This window comes from Prionailurus viverrinus, chromosome D1, assembly GCF_022837055.1.
Source record: "Prionailurus viverrinus isolate Anna chromosome D1, UM_Priviv_1.0, whole genome shotgun sequence".
Classification (NCBI taxonomy): Eukaryota; Metazoa; Chordata; class Mammalia; order Carnivora; family Felidae; genus Prionailurus; species Prionailurus viverrinus.
Window position 1 is genome coordinate 40,294,457 of NC_062570.1, and position 14,124 is coordinate 40,308,580.

Consider the following 14,124-nt stretch of genomic DNA (forward strand, 5'->3'; position numbering starts at 1 on the left):
TTTTAATCCCAGTACACTTTACAGCGATATAATAGTTTCAGGTGTACAATGTGGTGATTCAACAATTCTACACATTACTCAGTGCTCACAATGATTAGTGGACTCTTAATCCCCTTTACCTATTTCGCCATCTCCCCACTCACGTGCCCTCTGGTAACCACCAGTTTGTTCTCTAGACTTAAGAGTCTGTAGGAGCCATGGGGCACCTGGGTGGCTCAGTCAGTTAAGCGTCCCACTTCGGTTCAGGTCACGATCTCACAGTTTGTGAGTTCGAGCCCCGCGTCGGGCTCTATACTGACAGCTCAGAACCTGGAGCTTGCTTCAGATTCTGTGCCTGCCCTTCCCATGCTCATGCTCTCTCTCTCAATAATAAATAAACGTTTAAAAAAAAAAAAAAGAGTCTGTAGGAGCCAGATCTGTTTTGAGGCTAAGGGTTGAGTTCGGCCTTAAGGGCAAGTGTGGAGGGAAGCCTGGGACACTCAATGCAGCAAGATAGGGGCAGTATGGGTGGGAGGCACTGCCCTGTGGAAACCCAAGAGCACAAGAGGCCTGCGTGGGCACCCATCATCCCAAAACACTGTAAAAACTCACGAAATGTGGGGAAGTGGTGATTTTCGAGTCCAGATCCATAGTCAAAATTGGAAAGATTCATACCATACGTTCTTAATTAGAATCACTTGAGTTTCCCTCCATCCTCCTCACCCAAAGTAATTGGTACATCCTTCTATTAATACCAAATTTCAAAATTCATGTACCATCAGGGAGTTTGGGGCATAGTTAAGTACCAACTTAACAAACAGATAATTTTCAGCACTTACCCCATTGTATTATTGGCTTGGTTCTCCATGTCAAGAAACAGCTGCTTCTGGTTTATGTTTCTTGGTTTTTAATCTGTTAGGGGGAAAAAAATGACCTCGCTTTCTAAAATGCTTACATTTATTAACCTATAAAACAAGAAGACTCTGCTGTTGGCAAACCATGCAGTGTGAGCTTTTCGCAGTGTAGTAGCTCTTGGTTCTACAAAATGTGGAAATTTGCCCCCTTTTTAAGTCCCCCCATGCATTTATGACATTGCCTAAGTGATGAGTTGAAATATGTGGCATTGACCGCAAGGAGCATTCATTCACTATTTACTGAGCAACATCTTGGTGCCAGCGACTGTGCAAAGTGCTTATCACTTTAAGAGGAGAGGAGTCAAACAATACCCATTGTGGAGGTGTTACAGCTAAATGTTCTCAAATTTTCCTTTCTTGTCTCCTAAAAGTTTGCCTTCGAGTAAATTCTTTCTTTGGCCCTTTCTGGGTTTTGTTAGAATGAATATACCTGGAGATTTAGGACAAAAAGGCTAAGAGTTGCCTAAAAATATAAATCTTATAATTCCTCAATGGCTTTGTGGGCACCTGCTTACCCTGTTAGTACTTGCCTAAATTAAAAAAAAAAAAAAAATTTCCCCCAGCAACAAAGTTTTATTTAAAAAAATAAGATATGCGGAGAATTGGACAAAGTGTTGAAAAGAACTTCAACTCCTCTGAATCACTGAATTAAAGTCAATTAAGTAGCATTGAGATGGTAGAAAGACGAGGAAGACCCCGGGGCTCAGGTCACTTCCAAATTAAAGGAATTGAAGAGAGGCTCTGGGATTGTGTGCAGCAGAGGGGCCAGGGGCAGGGATGGGGAAGGAAAACTGGACCAGAACGGACAGATAAACTGATTGTGCAGGTTCTTCCAATCACTCACTTTAGCGTCAGGGAAACTGAGGCACAGACAAGCTAGGCGACCTGCCCAAGACCACACAGCTAGAATCCACACCTGCCTGTTCAGGGAGGTTCAGCTCTGGGTTCTGCAAGACCGTCGCGACAGCCCAGACTCTCCCCGCCCGCGCGCGCCCCCGCCAGACCGAGCACGGTTCACGCCCAGCCCCCCGCGAAGCAGCCGGCCAGTAGGGGTCCCCGGTGCCCCTGGGGCCGGCCCGGCAGAGCGGCGACGGCGAGGGTCGGGGTGGACACCGGGTCCTGGAGGCCGGAGCGGGTTACCTGCGCTACGCCGCGCTCTCCCGCGAGGTCTGAGGCCCCTGGAGCGGGAACGCCGGGGTCACCGCCCACCGGGCCCGCCCCGAGGGGCCCCGCCGCCCGCCGCCCGCCGCCCGCCGCTCGCCACCCGCCACCGCGCTCCCGCCGTCCGGGTCCGCTCGCCCCGCGGCCGCCGAGGCCGTTAGGGCCTCTCCCTCCCCGCCAGCAGCCGGCCCTCCGCGCCGCCACTGGTTGCCATGGGGACGCGGCCGGAACAAGCCGCCGCCGCGGAGGGGTAGGGGGATGGGCTCGGCAGCGGCGGGGCCGGGAGTGGGGGGGTGGGGCGGTGGGGCCCGGGTCCTCGCTGGCCCGCAGTTACGGGTCCAGTGTGTGCTCGCTAGAGCGAAGTCTCCTCAGGACCGCATTCTGGGTCCTTTCCCCTTCGGGGCTGTCGCTACCTAGCTCAGGGTCCCAAACCCGACAGGGGTCTGAGAAATATTGTTGAACGGACGGACGAAGGGAAAGAGTATATATACACAGCTGAGGGGAGAGGAAGTTTCTGCGTCCGGGTTTCTTAAATGCCCCTGGCCCTCCTTCCTCTTACCTACATTTGAAATGGTATCAAAAATGGAATAGATTTGGGGTAAAGAGAACTGGCTTTCTATTCGCCAGCTGCGAAGAGCTGGGGTTTTTAAAACTGCATTGCTGAGGGCCCGGCTCCTCTAATCGTCCTATCAGCAACCGTACCTGCCTTTCCCATAAGGCGCACTCGGTTCTTAGCACAACTCTGCGAGTTAGGCGGAGCCGACAGGATTGCCTCCCTTTTTAGGGAGGAGGAAATAGCTCCTAAACCAGGGAAGGTGGACGGAACCGAGTGACTGATTCCAAATTCTTTTCTTTTTTCACTAAATTCCAAGAATAATTGATGATAGAACTCTGTCTCGTAGCTCTGATTTCAAAGAAATAACAGGAAAGAATATATGCATACATACATGTACACACATGTGTATATTCTATAGATGCTTTGAATAATATTTTTCAGCACTTGAATTTATTTGGAAAATATTTTTGCATCAATTTTAGGAGTAGGAGCCTTTTTCAAAAATCCAGTTGATTAACATCTAATTCTAAAGTCTTTTCTTTACACTCCACTTTCACAACATTAACATGAATTTGTTACTTAAACCGACTAGCAATTTAACGTTGACCCTAATCCCTCCACCCAGGTTCCATTTGAATTTCAAAAAAAACATTTACTATTTCTTGACAAATTGAGTTTCACAGATGAATTGTGTAAAATAACTTAGGTTATTAGTTCTAATATGTGTTTCATAGCTCTCATTATGATTGAATGAAGACAGTGACCGTTTCGTCTTAACTTGAAACTTTCCATTATTCTGAAAACCTTCAGTCATATTCTTAGTTCTTGTCGAAACTCAATGGGTCAGTGTATTTATTCTGACCCAAAGAAGGGAAAATGGAACTAGGAACAAAATTTCATGAAGTTTCAGGATGCCCAATATCACTCACACTGAGTAGTGCTTTACCATTGGTAAGTGCTTTCATGTTGGTTATTTCCTTTAGATGCTCAGAAGTACCATGTGACATGTGTGTAACAGGTGTTATTAGGGCTCCTTTTAGCAGATTACTTTAGAATCATGGATATGTCCAAGGTGATACATCCAGTTCAAGTGTGGCTAAGATAATGAACCTAGATTGTCTTATGCCAAATTCAGTGCTTCTCAAACTCTGTCCAAAAGTTAAGGTTGAGTAGGTTTCTTGAGCGGTCGGAATCTTGCATAGGTAACTGTAGATACATCTAAAGCCACATTTTCACAAGAAAGAATAGGTGTGGGCAGGGCTTGCAAAGCATAAATGTGTGAGAATTCACATACTGTGATGGAGTTTAAGACAATTTAAATATAGAACAGAAACACTCTGAGGGGCGGCTGGGTGGCTCAGTTGGTTAGGCATTTGACTCTTGGTTGTGACTCAGGTCATGATCTCAGGATTCATGGGTTCAATCCCCTTTGCACTGCACTGACAGCACGGGGCCTACTTGAGATTCTCTGTTTCCCTGTCTCTCTGCCCCTCCTCTGCTTGTGCTCTCTCTCTCTCTCTCTCAAAAATAAATAAACATTAAAAAAAAAAAAAGAAATAGTCCAATTTAATAGGAATAAAGGTTTTCATTTCAGCATGCAAATTAAGGCTTAACATACAAAGACCTACCTTCCCACCACCTCATCCCCAACACTTTGCAGAAGTAACTGCAGATTGCAATTTACCTGAAATGTACTTATTATTATATCTTTCCAGATGAAATTGTTTCGGAAAGGATGAGGAGAGCAGGAAGTTCCTGAGTCTAAAGGAGTGGAAGAGTGTGACCAGAGTGCTGGTATGAGATGGCAAGAGAGCTCAACGCTGAAAGAGAATTAGAGGACACAGCAAGGTCAGAATAAGATAAAAAATATAACCAGAAATGGTCAAAAGAGAATATAGAAGACATGTATGTCTGAGGAATGAGAATGACCCATGGAGGAGAAGCTAATGGATCAATTATATACAATAGACAATAATCATAGCCATAGATTGAACCTGAAAAATGGAAAAACTGTAATTAACAAAATAGTTTTCATGGCAAAACTTACAATGGCAGCACAGAAAATAAACATGCACTTTAGCGTATGCAAGGTTGTATAAATTAGCCTAATAATGTCTGTCCTTTTAACAAGGGAAATATTTATTTTTTTATCTTCTTCAAAAGAAGGTTCGGGGAACCTGGATGACTCAGTCAGTTGAGCATCCAACTTCACTCTGGTCCTGATATTGCAGTTCAGGAGTTTGAGCCCTGTATTAGGCTCTATGGTGACAGCTCAGAGCCTGGAGCCTGCTTCGGATTCTGTATCTCCCTCTCCCTCTGCCCCTGCCCCTGCTCACACTCTGTTTCTCTCTCTCTCTCTTTCTCAAAAATAAATCAACATTAAAAAAATTTTTAAAAGAAGGTTCAAGAATTACATATTTTTGTAATAAAAAGCTAAGTTTATATTTTCCAGGAAAATATTTTAGAAGAAAGTTTGTAATCAAACCTAAGTCTATAGTATCCTTGGAAAATATTTTAGAAGAAATTTTATAATCAAATCAAATAATCATAGAACTGGAAGAAACCATATAGGTCCCCCCAGTCCAACCCTTTTATTTTACATAAAGAAACTCAGACCCAAAGCGATAAAATGATTTGACTACTTTCATTGCTAGTTAATGACAAAAATAGAGATTAGAACCCAAGTGTTTTTTTTCTTATTATATCACGCTACTTCCAAAAACAGAAAGGCGCTAAGGAATTTTCTACAGATACTTAAAAAAATATCCTAGTTGAGAAAATAACTATTCAGGAAGAGGAAATTCAGTCTTTAGAACCAAGATCACCCTCGGGACAACACCGTCCCGTGGAAATGTAATGCAAACCACTTATGTAATTTTAAATATTGTAGTAGCCAAATTAAAAAAAGCAGGTGAAGTTAATTTTAATCATATATTTATTTAACTCAATATATCCAGAGTACCATTTCAACATTTAGTTACTAAAAAAATTATTGAGATGTTGTACATTCTTTTTTACCATACGAAGTGTTCAAAACTTGGTGTTCATGCTTACAGCCCAACCAGTTTGTAGAGCTGTACTCGAGTGCTCGATTGCCACACATGACTGGTGGCTACCATACTGGACAGCACAGTCCCAGAATACAGGTGTCTGGTCAATGTGCCAAAGCCCTTCATTGAGTGTAAAGGGTCATGCAGTGTGAGAGAGTCTAAATTATTCGCATGTGATTTGAGAGGGACTATGGAAGTCTCCTCCTATCAAAATCCTCATTGATTTTCTCTGGGTTGGAAGAGGGATCGGACGTCTCAAGGGAAGCGTGTAGCTCAGACACTTAGCCAGGCAGGGAGAGGCCTTTCAACGCGTTACAGTTCACAGTGCTATCCATTCTCTAGCCCTAGCGAGGGCTGCTCCCCCGAAGAGAATTCAGACTAAATGGGAGGGCCTTACCTCTTAGTTTCGGCTCTCCGGGGAGGCCCAGGTGCCAAAGGAATGTGTCTTCCTGATCCTGATGGGAGTTCTAAACAGCAGGTCTCACTGTAGAAAGCAAAACCAATTTTTTTTTGGAAAAGGCCAATCATATTTTTTTCTTGTACTTTGCTTTCTTCTAGTAGACCCTTAGTGTTTTGGCACTATGGTTTCGAAAAGTTAAGGGGAACTGAAGATTTTGTACAGTTTTGAGCTAAAGTTTTATAGAGGAGACAGCTTATTCCCTGGGCTCAGGCATGGCAGGGGCAATGTCGAAGTGAAGGGTCCCCAGTGGGGAAAACAAATTTGCAGCCAGGGGTCAACTCTTTCCAGAAGCTCATCTCTGTTGAAGCTTTTCAAGTCCCGAGCTAATATGATAGTGAGAAATTATTGGGTCAAAGTCTAGGAAAGGGCAAGAACTTAGAGAAGTCGGCCAGGCACTCAATGCTGCTTTTGCCTGGAGGGCATCTGATGCTCTGGAAGGAGTAACTACAAAACTGAGCAGCAGTTTTATTGGTCTTAGGAAGCACAGGGGACAAAAGACAAAACCTGGGCGCTCTCCACGTAGGGAGTTCTACCTTAAACTGGAACCCCACAGGCTTTGCCCTCAGGAAAACGGTCAAGTGGAAATAAATGAGTACCCTCACTGACTTGCAGCCCAGCTTTGGATCACCTGGGTAATTCGGGGCACCCTCAATCTCTGAGCATGGGTGAGGCATTATTGGACTGGTAGATCAAGAGACATTGAGGGAACACCTGGGTGGCTCAGGTCATGATCTCGCGGTTCATGGGTTCGAGCCCTGTGATGGTCTCTGTGCTGACAGCTCAAAGCCTGGAGCCTGCTTCAGTTTCTGTGTCCCTCTCTCTCTACCCCTCCCCTGCTTGTGCTCTGTCTCCCTCTCTGTCTCTCAAAAGTAAATAAATGTTAAAAAAAAAAAAAGAAAAAGAAAGACACATGGAGGAAGCAAGCAAAAATTTTCTTTGGTTAAGATTAAAATCATTCTAGGCCTCAAATTATTCCCAAGAATAATTTCTCAAATCAAATGACCGGAACATACCTAAATGTAATCCAGGGCCAGGAAACAAGATACCATCAGGGAAAAACAATAGAAACTACAGACCACAGAAACAGAACCACAGAAGCCTTAGATACTGGAATCAGACAAAAATTATAAAACTATGAATAGCATGTTTAAAGAAACAAATGACAAAATTGAAGAAATCTTTAGGGAGAAGTAAGTATAAAAACTGACTTGACATATGTGAAAAGGAACCAAATAGAAATTAAAAAAAAAATTACTAACAACCAAAATTAAGAACATAACAGATGTGTGTAATAGTAGTTTGACACAGCGACAAAGAGAATTTGTGAACTAGACAATAGATCAGAAGAAAGTTTTCAGATAGTAGAGAGAAAACAAAATAATGAAAAATATTTTAAGATGAAAGTTTACAAGTTTAGCACTTTAATATAATTACTTGTTGTTGAAAATAAGATAGATTATATACATGAACACATCTAGTACATGCCCTAGCATAGAGTGGGTACTCAACAAGTATTTGTTTAATTTGAAATAAAATAAACTTAATTTGGTGAATTTGCAAATCATCTTTGTCACTTTTCATAATTTTTATAATTACCTTTTCTGTGTCAAATGTTCAAGGTTCTCTTAATTTTTAAACATATTAATCATAGTCATTTTTTATTTTGTGTTTTATGATTCCAATCTCAAAATTTTCAAGATCTATTACTGCTAGTTCTTACCATGTTGTCTTAGTTTTGTGTGTGTGTTTTATGACTTTTGACTATGAGATAATTTGGGGGGAGGAATTTATTTCTGAGACATCTTTGAAACCACATTGAGGTTAAATTCTTCCAGAGAGGATTTACATCTGCTTTTGGAGGTTCCTTGGGGCATACTCAATCCCGAACCATTCTACATTAAATTCTTCACAGGAGACTTTTCACACAACACGGGTAATATGAATGAATGAAAAATAAGTGTAGGGACAACTTATGATACAAATTTCCAGAGAAAGAATTTCCTTTCACCCAGGCCAAAGTCAAGATGGGTATGTTTTCTGCTGTTCCATTTTTGTGACTTAAAAAAAAATAAACCTTGGGACACCTGGGTGGCTCAGTTGGATGAGCATCCAACTCTTGATTTTGGCTCTGGTCATGATCCCAGGGTCGTGGGATCAAGCCCCCTGTCAGGCTCTGCACTGAGTATGGAGCCTGCCTAAGATTCTTTCTTTTCTTACTTTTCTTTCTTTTTCTTTCTCTTTCTTTCTTTCTTTCTTTCTTTCTTTCTTTCTTTCTTTCTTTCTTTCTTTCTTTTGTTCTTTCTCTATTTCTCTAAAATAAAAAAATATGTACAAAAATAAGCCTTTTATTTTAGGAGTTTTAGATTTACAGAGAAATTGTGAAGATAATAGTGAAGATAATATAGTTTCCACATACCCCACATCCAGTAGACCTTATTATTAACATCGTACATTAGTATGGTCCATTTGTTACAATTAATAAACCAATACAGATATAATACTATTTAAAAAAAATTTTTTTTTTCAACGTTTATTTATTTTTGGGACAGAGAGAGACAGAGCATGAACAGGGGAGGGGCAGAGAGAGAGGGAGACACAGAATCGGAAACAGGCTCCAGGCTCTGAGCCATCAGCCCAGAGCCTGACGCGGGGCTCGAACTCACGGACTGTGAGATCGTGACCTGGCTGAAGTCGGACGCTTAACCGACTGCGCCACCCAGGCGTCCCAGATATAATACTATTAAATAAAGTCCATATTTTACTCATATTTCCTTAGTTTTTACCTAATTTTTTCTGTTGCAGGGCCCCATCCAGGATAACACATTTAGTTATCATGTCTCCTTGAGCATCTCTTGGCTGTGACGGTTTCTAAGAATTTCCTTGTTTTCGATGATCTTGACAGTTTTGAGAAGTGGTGGTTAGGTATTTTGTGGAATGTCCCTTGAATGAAATTTGTCTAGTGTTTTCCTACTGATTAGACTGGGGTTATAGGTTTGGTGGAGGAAGATCAAAGAAACAAACCGTCATTTTCAGCACACTGTATTGAGAGTACCTGCTATCAACATGATTTATGTTGATGTTGATCTTGGTCCGCTGGTGTTCGTTAGTTCTCGCCACTGTAAAGTTACTCCCCCCACCCTTTGCATCCTGTACTCTTTTTTTTTTTTTTAATGTTTATTTATTTTTGAGACAGAGAGAGACAGAGCGTGAACGGGGGAGGGTCAGAGAGAGGGAGACACAGAATCTGAAACAGGCTCCAGGCTCCGAGCGGTCAGAACGGTCAGAACGGTCAGAACGGTCAGAACGGAGCCAGAGGCAGGGCTGAACTCACCGACCGCGAGATCATGACCTGGGGCTCGAACTCATGGACCGGGAGATCATGACCTGAGCGAAGTCGGCCGCTTAACCGACTGAGCCACCCAGGCACCCCTATATCCTGTACTCTTTAAATTTTTTTTTTTCAACGTTTTTTAATTTATTTTTGGGACAGAGAGAGACAGAGCATGAACGGGGGAGGGGCAGAGAGAGAGAGAGGGAGACACAGAATCGGAAACAGGCTCCAGGCTCCGAGCCATCAGCCCAGAGCCTGACGCGGGGCTCGAACTCACGGACCGCGAGATCGTGACCTGGCTGAAGTCGGACGCTTAACCGACTGCGCCACCCAGGCGCCCCTATCCTGTACTCTTTAGAAGAAAGTCATTATGTGCGGCTGACACTTAAGGAATAGGGAATCTACTCCATCACCTCCTTAAGGGTAGAATATTTATAAAAATTATTTGAAATTCTTTTGCACAGATTTGTCTCATCTCTTCCATTTATTTATATCAGCATGAACTTGTGGATGTTTATTGTATATTTTGACTTATAATCCAAAACGACTTTATTTTGTTTCTCAAATTGTTCTAGATTTGGCCATTGGGAGTTCTTTCAGCTAATTTCTATGTTCCTTTGACACATACCTTCAGTAGTGTGGGGTTTAGTTTAGTTTTGTATTTTGAGAGCACCTCATTGCTTTCTGGCATTACACGATGCTCCAGGCTCATTCTGTATATGTATATTTTCTGCTTTTGTGCTAGAATCTGCTATTTCTCCAAGGATCTATGTTGCCTTTTATTTAAAGTGCAATTAGAAACCGAGATACAAGCAATGGGTATGTTCATTGCTACTCGAGTGTCATTGATTCTAAGCTGACAAAGCAAGGACATATTTATGTCTATACTAACCCATGTATATATAAATATCTATCACTATTTCTATATGTAACCATTCATATCTTTATTAGGCTAAACATGAGTCCCCACTATATAAACCAAAGAACACAATATAGCCATTTATAAAATAAGACGATAGGGCTTTAAAATATACTCAGAACACAGAAATTCATATTAGGAAACTCAATTATTGTTATTGTGCTGTTATTTAATTTTACCGAAATGACTTCTATACACTTTCTGTGTATCTCTGAGTGTCATGTGTTCTGGTTATCCTATAAACAATTGTTAACGCGCAGCTGGCTGAATAAAATTGAGTTAGAGATACATGAAAAAGCACTTCAAACAAATATTAATGAATAAACCTTCTGTCATCACTGTGAGGGTACGCAGCCCCTGTTTTAGAGAGATACCAGTGTTTTATCCATTTTAGTGTCACCCTTCAATGATCGCGTGGAACAACACACAGGTTGAAGAAAAATGACTCCCAGAACCCTCGTTGCTTAGGTACTTTGTGGCGCGAGACTCCTCATCGCGTTGCCATCATTATGCCTCTTTTTCTTGCAGGTAGAAAACACCTTAGCCCGGTTGCTGTTGCTACTGAATACGAGTGGTTATGCCCATAATAAAACATCATTCTAGGAGGTATCTGAGTGCAGCATTGAGGGAACGTGAGTTTGCCATTTTCAATCAGGAAGAAAAAAAAAAAAACCCAAACATTTTCCTCTCCCTTTTTTCCCCAGACTAACATTATGAAGCCTCTTAGATATGTCCAGAAAAAGAATCCGAGAAGTATGTAGCGTGAATCTAGTTCATATTACTCTCACATACAGTGCCATTTCCTTTCCCCATGGTTTCATTCTACGGCACTGTAATTCCATACGAGGCTTGTTAGAAACAACTTTTGACAATTTAGGGGAGTTATCTTTTCTAAAAATTAAATTCACATTATTGTGATGGAACATTTTGGAGTGTACCTGAACAGTATACTCCCCTCCCGTCTGCGGTGACCTCAACATCCAGAAACCCAAATTACCTCTGAGAGTTTGTAAATTGCTTTGTAAAGAAGGCATCAATCTCATTATCATAGTGCCGTGTTGAAATTCATTATGCAGTCTTATTTCTGAACAGACTGGGGGAATTTTCTCAGCTTGACATAAATCCTTGGATGGTAGTGACTGATGATCACTGAAAGGAAGCCACATTTTCTTTTTTTCTCTTTTCATAGTTAAGTGTTTCAATTGCATTTCCTCACTTTAACTGGGTGTAAGTCACTTACCCATTGATGGCTGAATTAAGTTTGCAAACCATGAAGGAAAAAAAATGTTCATTCTTCTGAGCGGGGAATCAACAGCAGTAAGCAGTTGCCCTCTGAGCAAGAAAAATATAATTTCAGTGTTCATTACTTAAAATTGTGCAATATTTTTCTCTTCTTGAACCCTCCTTTTTCTCTGAACATATGATATGTGAAAACAACTATATAAATGTTTATTTCCCAGAAAGTCAGCTGAGCATTATAGAGAGAATGTGGGCTTTGAATTCATATGGATAAGAGTCTGCATCTCAGCTCTACCACTTAATTTATTTGCCCTCATTGTGTGTTAGTTTCCTCGTTCCTACAGTAGGAAATAATAATAGAGGGATGGAGAAATGTTAAATTAGATCAGTTATGTATATAATGAACTTGTCACATTGTAGGTGCTTAATAATAGCTGCAGTTAGCACCATTATTGTTGTTAACTAGTGTTAGTATTTGTTACATAGCTATTCTGCTGTATTTAAAACATTTAGAAAGGAAAGGTATATGGCCACTTTTAGAAACAGGTTAGCCTGGAGTGCCTGGGTGGCTCAGTTGGTTAAGTGTCTCTTTTGGCTCAGGTCATGATCTTGCGGTTCGTGAGTCGGAGCTCTGCCTTGGGCTCCATGCTGACAGTGCAGAGCCTGCTTGGGATTCTGTCTCTCTCCTTCTCTCGCTGCCCTGCCTACACCCTCTTTATCTCAAAATAAATGAGCTTAAAATTTTTTTTTTAAAAGAAAAAAAAAAAAGAACCAAAAAGATTGACCTGAGCAGGTTGTAAAATAAAGAGCTTTGTCAGAGAATACTTGAATGATAATCAAATAGTGATATAGGGGAAGGGAAAGGCTAATTAAAATAATTGGTTGCTAAGGTATTTTTTCCCCCGATTAAAAGTCAATCCCATGGAGTTAAATGAAGACTTTCTGCATATCTGAATTTCAATTCCATTCTTCATCCATTCAGAAACTGCCCATTTATGCCACGTGAAAGGCACTGTGGAAGAAGAAGGATCCAGGAAGAGAAGAGTGCAAAGAAAACTTCATCTGAAATAAGCAAGGTGTTTTTTCAAGCCATAAAAACAAAAAGAAGCTCACCCTCAGCAAAAGTTAAGGAATATAAATTTAAAAAATGCCATACTTTCTCTCATAGGATTGAGAAAAATTAGAAAGACTAATGACATTTACAATTAGCAAAGATATAGAGACACTCTCATCTGCTGCTTGGGAGAGTGTAAATTGTTACAATTATTTGGGGGAGAAAATTTGACAATATCTATATCAATTTAAAATGGGCATAGCCAGAGATTCCATTTTAAGAATTTACCCTACAGAAATAATACCTTAAGAACATAAAGATATATATGCAAAGAGGCTTGTTGCAGCATTGTTTATATTTGCAAAAAAAGAAGGAGGGAGGACAATATATTTCTTTACATATTTCTGGGTAATAAGTTACCACCCCCCCCCCCAGATTAGCAGTTCAAAACAACAAATACTTATTATCTCAGAGTTTTTGAGGGTGGTGAATTGGTAGTGGCTTAGCTGGATGGTTCTAACTCAGGGTCGATCATGAGAGTACAGTCAAGATGTTTCCCGGGAGTGCAGTCTTTGAATGCTTGACTGGGACTGGGGAATCTGCTTCCAATATGGCCCCCCAACATGCCTGTTGGTAGAGGACCACAGTCCCTCTCCACATGGACTACACGAACCTCTCCCTAGAGCTACTTGAGCATTCTGAGTGACATGGCGGCTTGCTTCTCCCAGAATGAGTGATCTAAGACAGAGCAAGAATGAAGCTGGCTTCTATGACCTAGCGTTAGAATTTGCACACTATCATTTCTGCAGTATTCTACAATATCAATATTCTACCAATGCTCTAATATTCTAAGTCATCAAGTCCAGTCTAAGCTCAAGAGAAAGTGATTTTGTCTCCACTTTTTGGAGGGAAGAGTGTTGAGTGATTTGGGGACATATTTTAAAACTACTCCAACTTGTTCTCTGGCCACAAATTAAAATTATTTTCACATAGAAAACATACTCATCCCAGGGCACCTGGGTGGCTCACTCGGTTGAGTTTCTAACTCTTGGTTTCGGTTCAGGTCATGGTCCCAGGGATGTGGGATCAATCTCTGTGTCAGGTTCATCATTGAGCATGGAACCTGTTTAAGATTCTAGATCTCTCCTTCCTCTGCCCCTCTCCCCTGATTGTTCTTGCTTTCTCTCAAATAATTGATTGATTGATTAATTGATTGATTGATTGATTAAATAAAATAAAATAAAATATACTCATCCCTTCCAAATTTACTCCCCTTCACCCCCAAGTCTCAACCCATTACAGTATCAGCTTCAGAAAGATATCATGTTAATTTGGCCCAGGTATGGCTGAAGCTTCCCAGGTGTCATTCCTTAAGTGCAGCTCCTTGAGTACACTTCCTCTGATCTCAGGCACTGTGGGCTAAAGAGACAAGGTATCTGCTCACATACACCCTCAATGTAC

At 41.3% G+C, this 14,124-nt stretch overlaps 1 protein-coding gene and 1 long non-coding RNA gene across 4 annotated transcripts in view; one reads left to right on the forward strand and one right to left on the reverse strand.

The window, feature by feature from the left end:
* Positions 1-3,006, reverse strand: part of DEUP1 (deuterosome assembly protein 1) — an 82,280-nt gene extending 79,274 nt beyond the window's left edge. Inside the window, exons 1-2 of one of the 3 annotated variants that reach the window (XM_047823855.1) lie at positions 2,757-3,006; positions 819-891 (exon numbers count right to left, since the gene is read on the reverse strand). In XM_047823855.1, the coding sequence (XP_047679811.1) occupies positions 819-847 (29 nt within the window). In that variant the 5' untranslated portion in view covers positions 848-891; positions 2,757-3,006. Of the gene's footprint in view, positions 1-818; positions 892-2,033; positions 2,122-2,756 lie in introns of those variants that run through there. The other 2 variants (XM_047823853.1, XM_047823854.1) reach the window with 2 other exon arrangements.
* On the forward strand, positions 2,173-12,992 carry LOC125146928 (uncharacterized). Its single transcript, XR_007144930.1, has 3 exons — positions 2,173-2,304; positions 4,326-4,458; positions 12,592-12,992. It is a non-coding gene; the product is annotated as an uncharacterized LOC125146928 (long non-coding RNA).
* Positions 12,993-14,124: the final 1,132 nt, after the last annotated feature.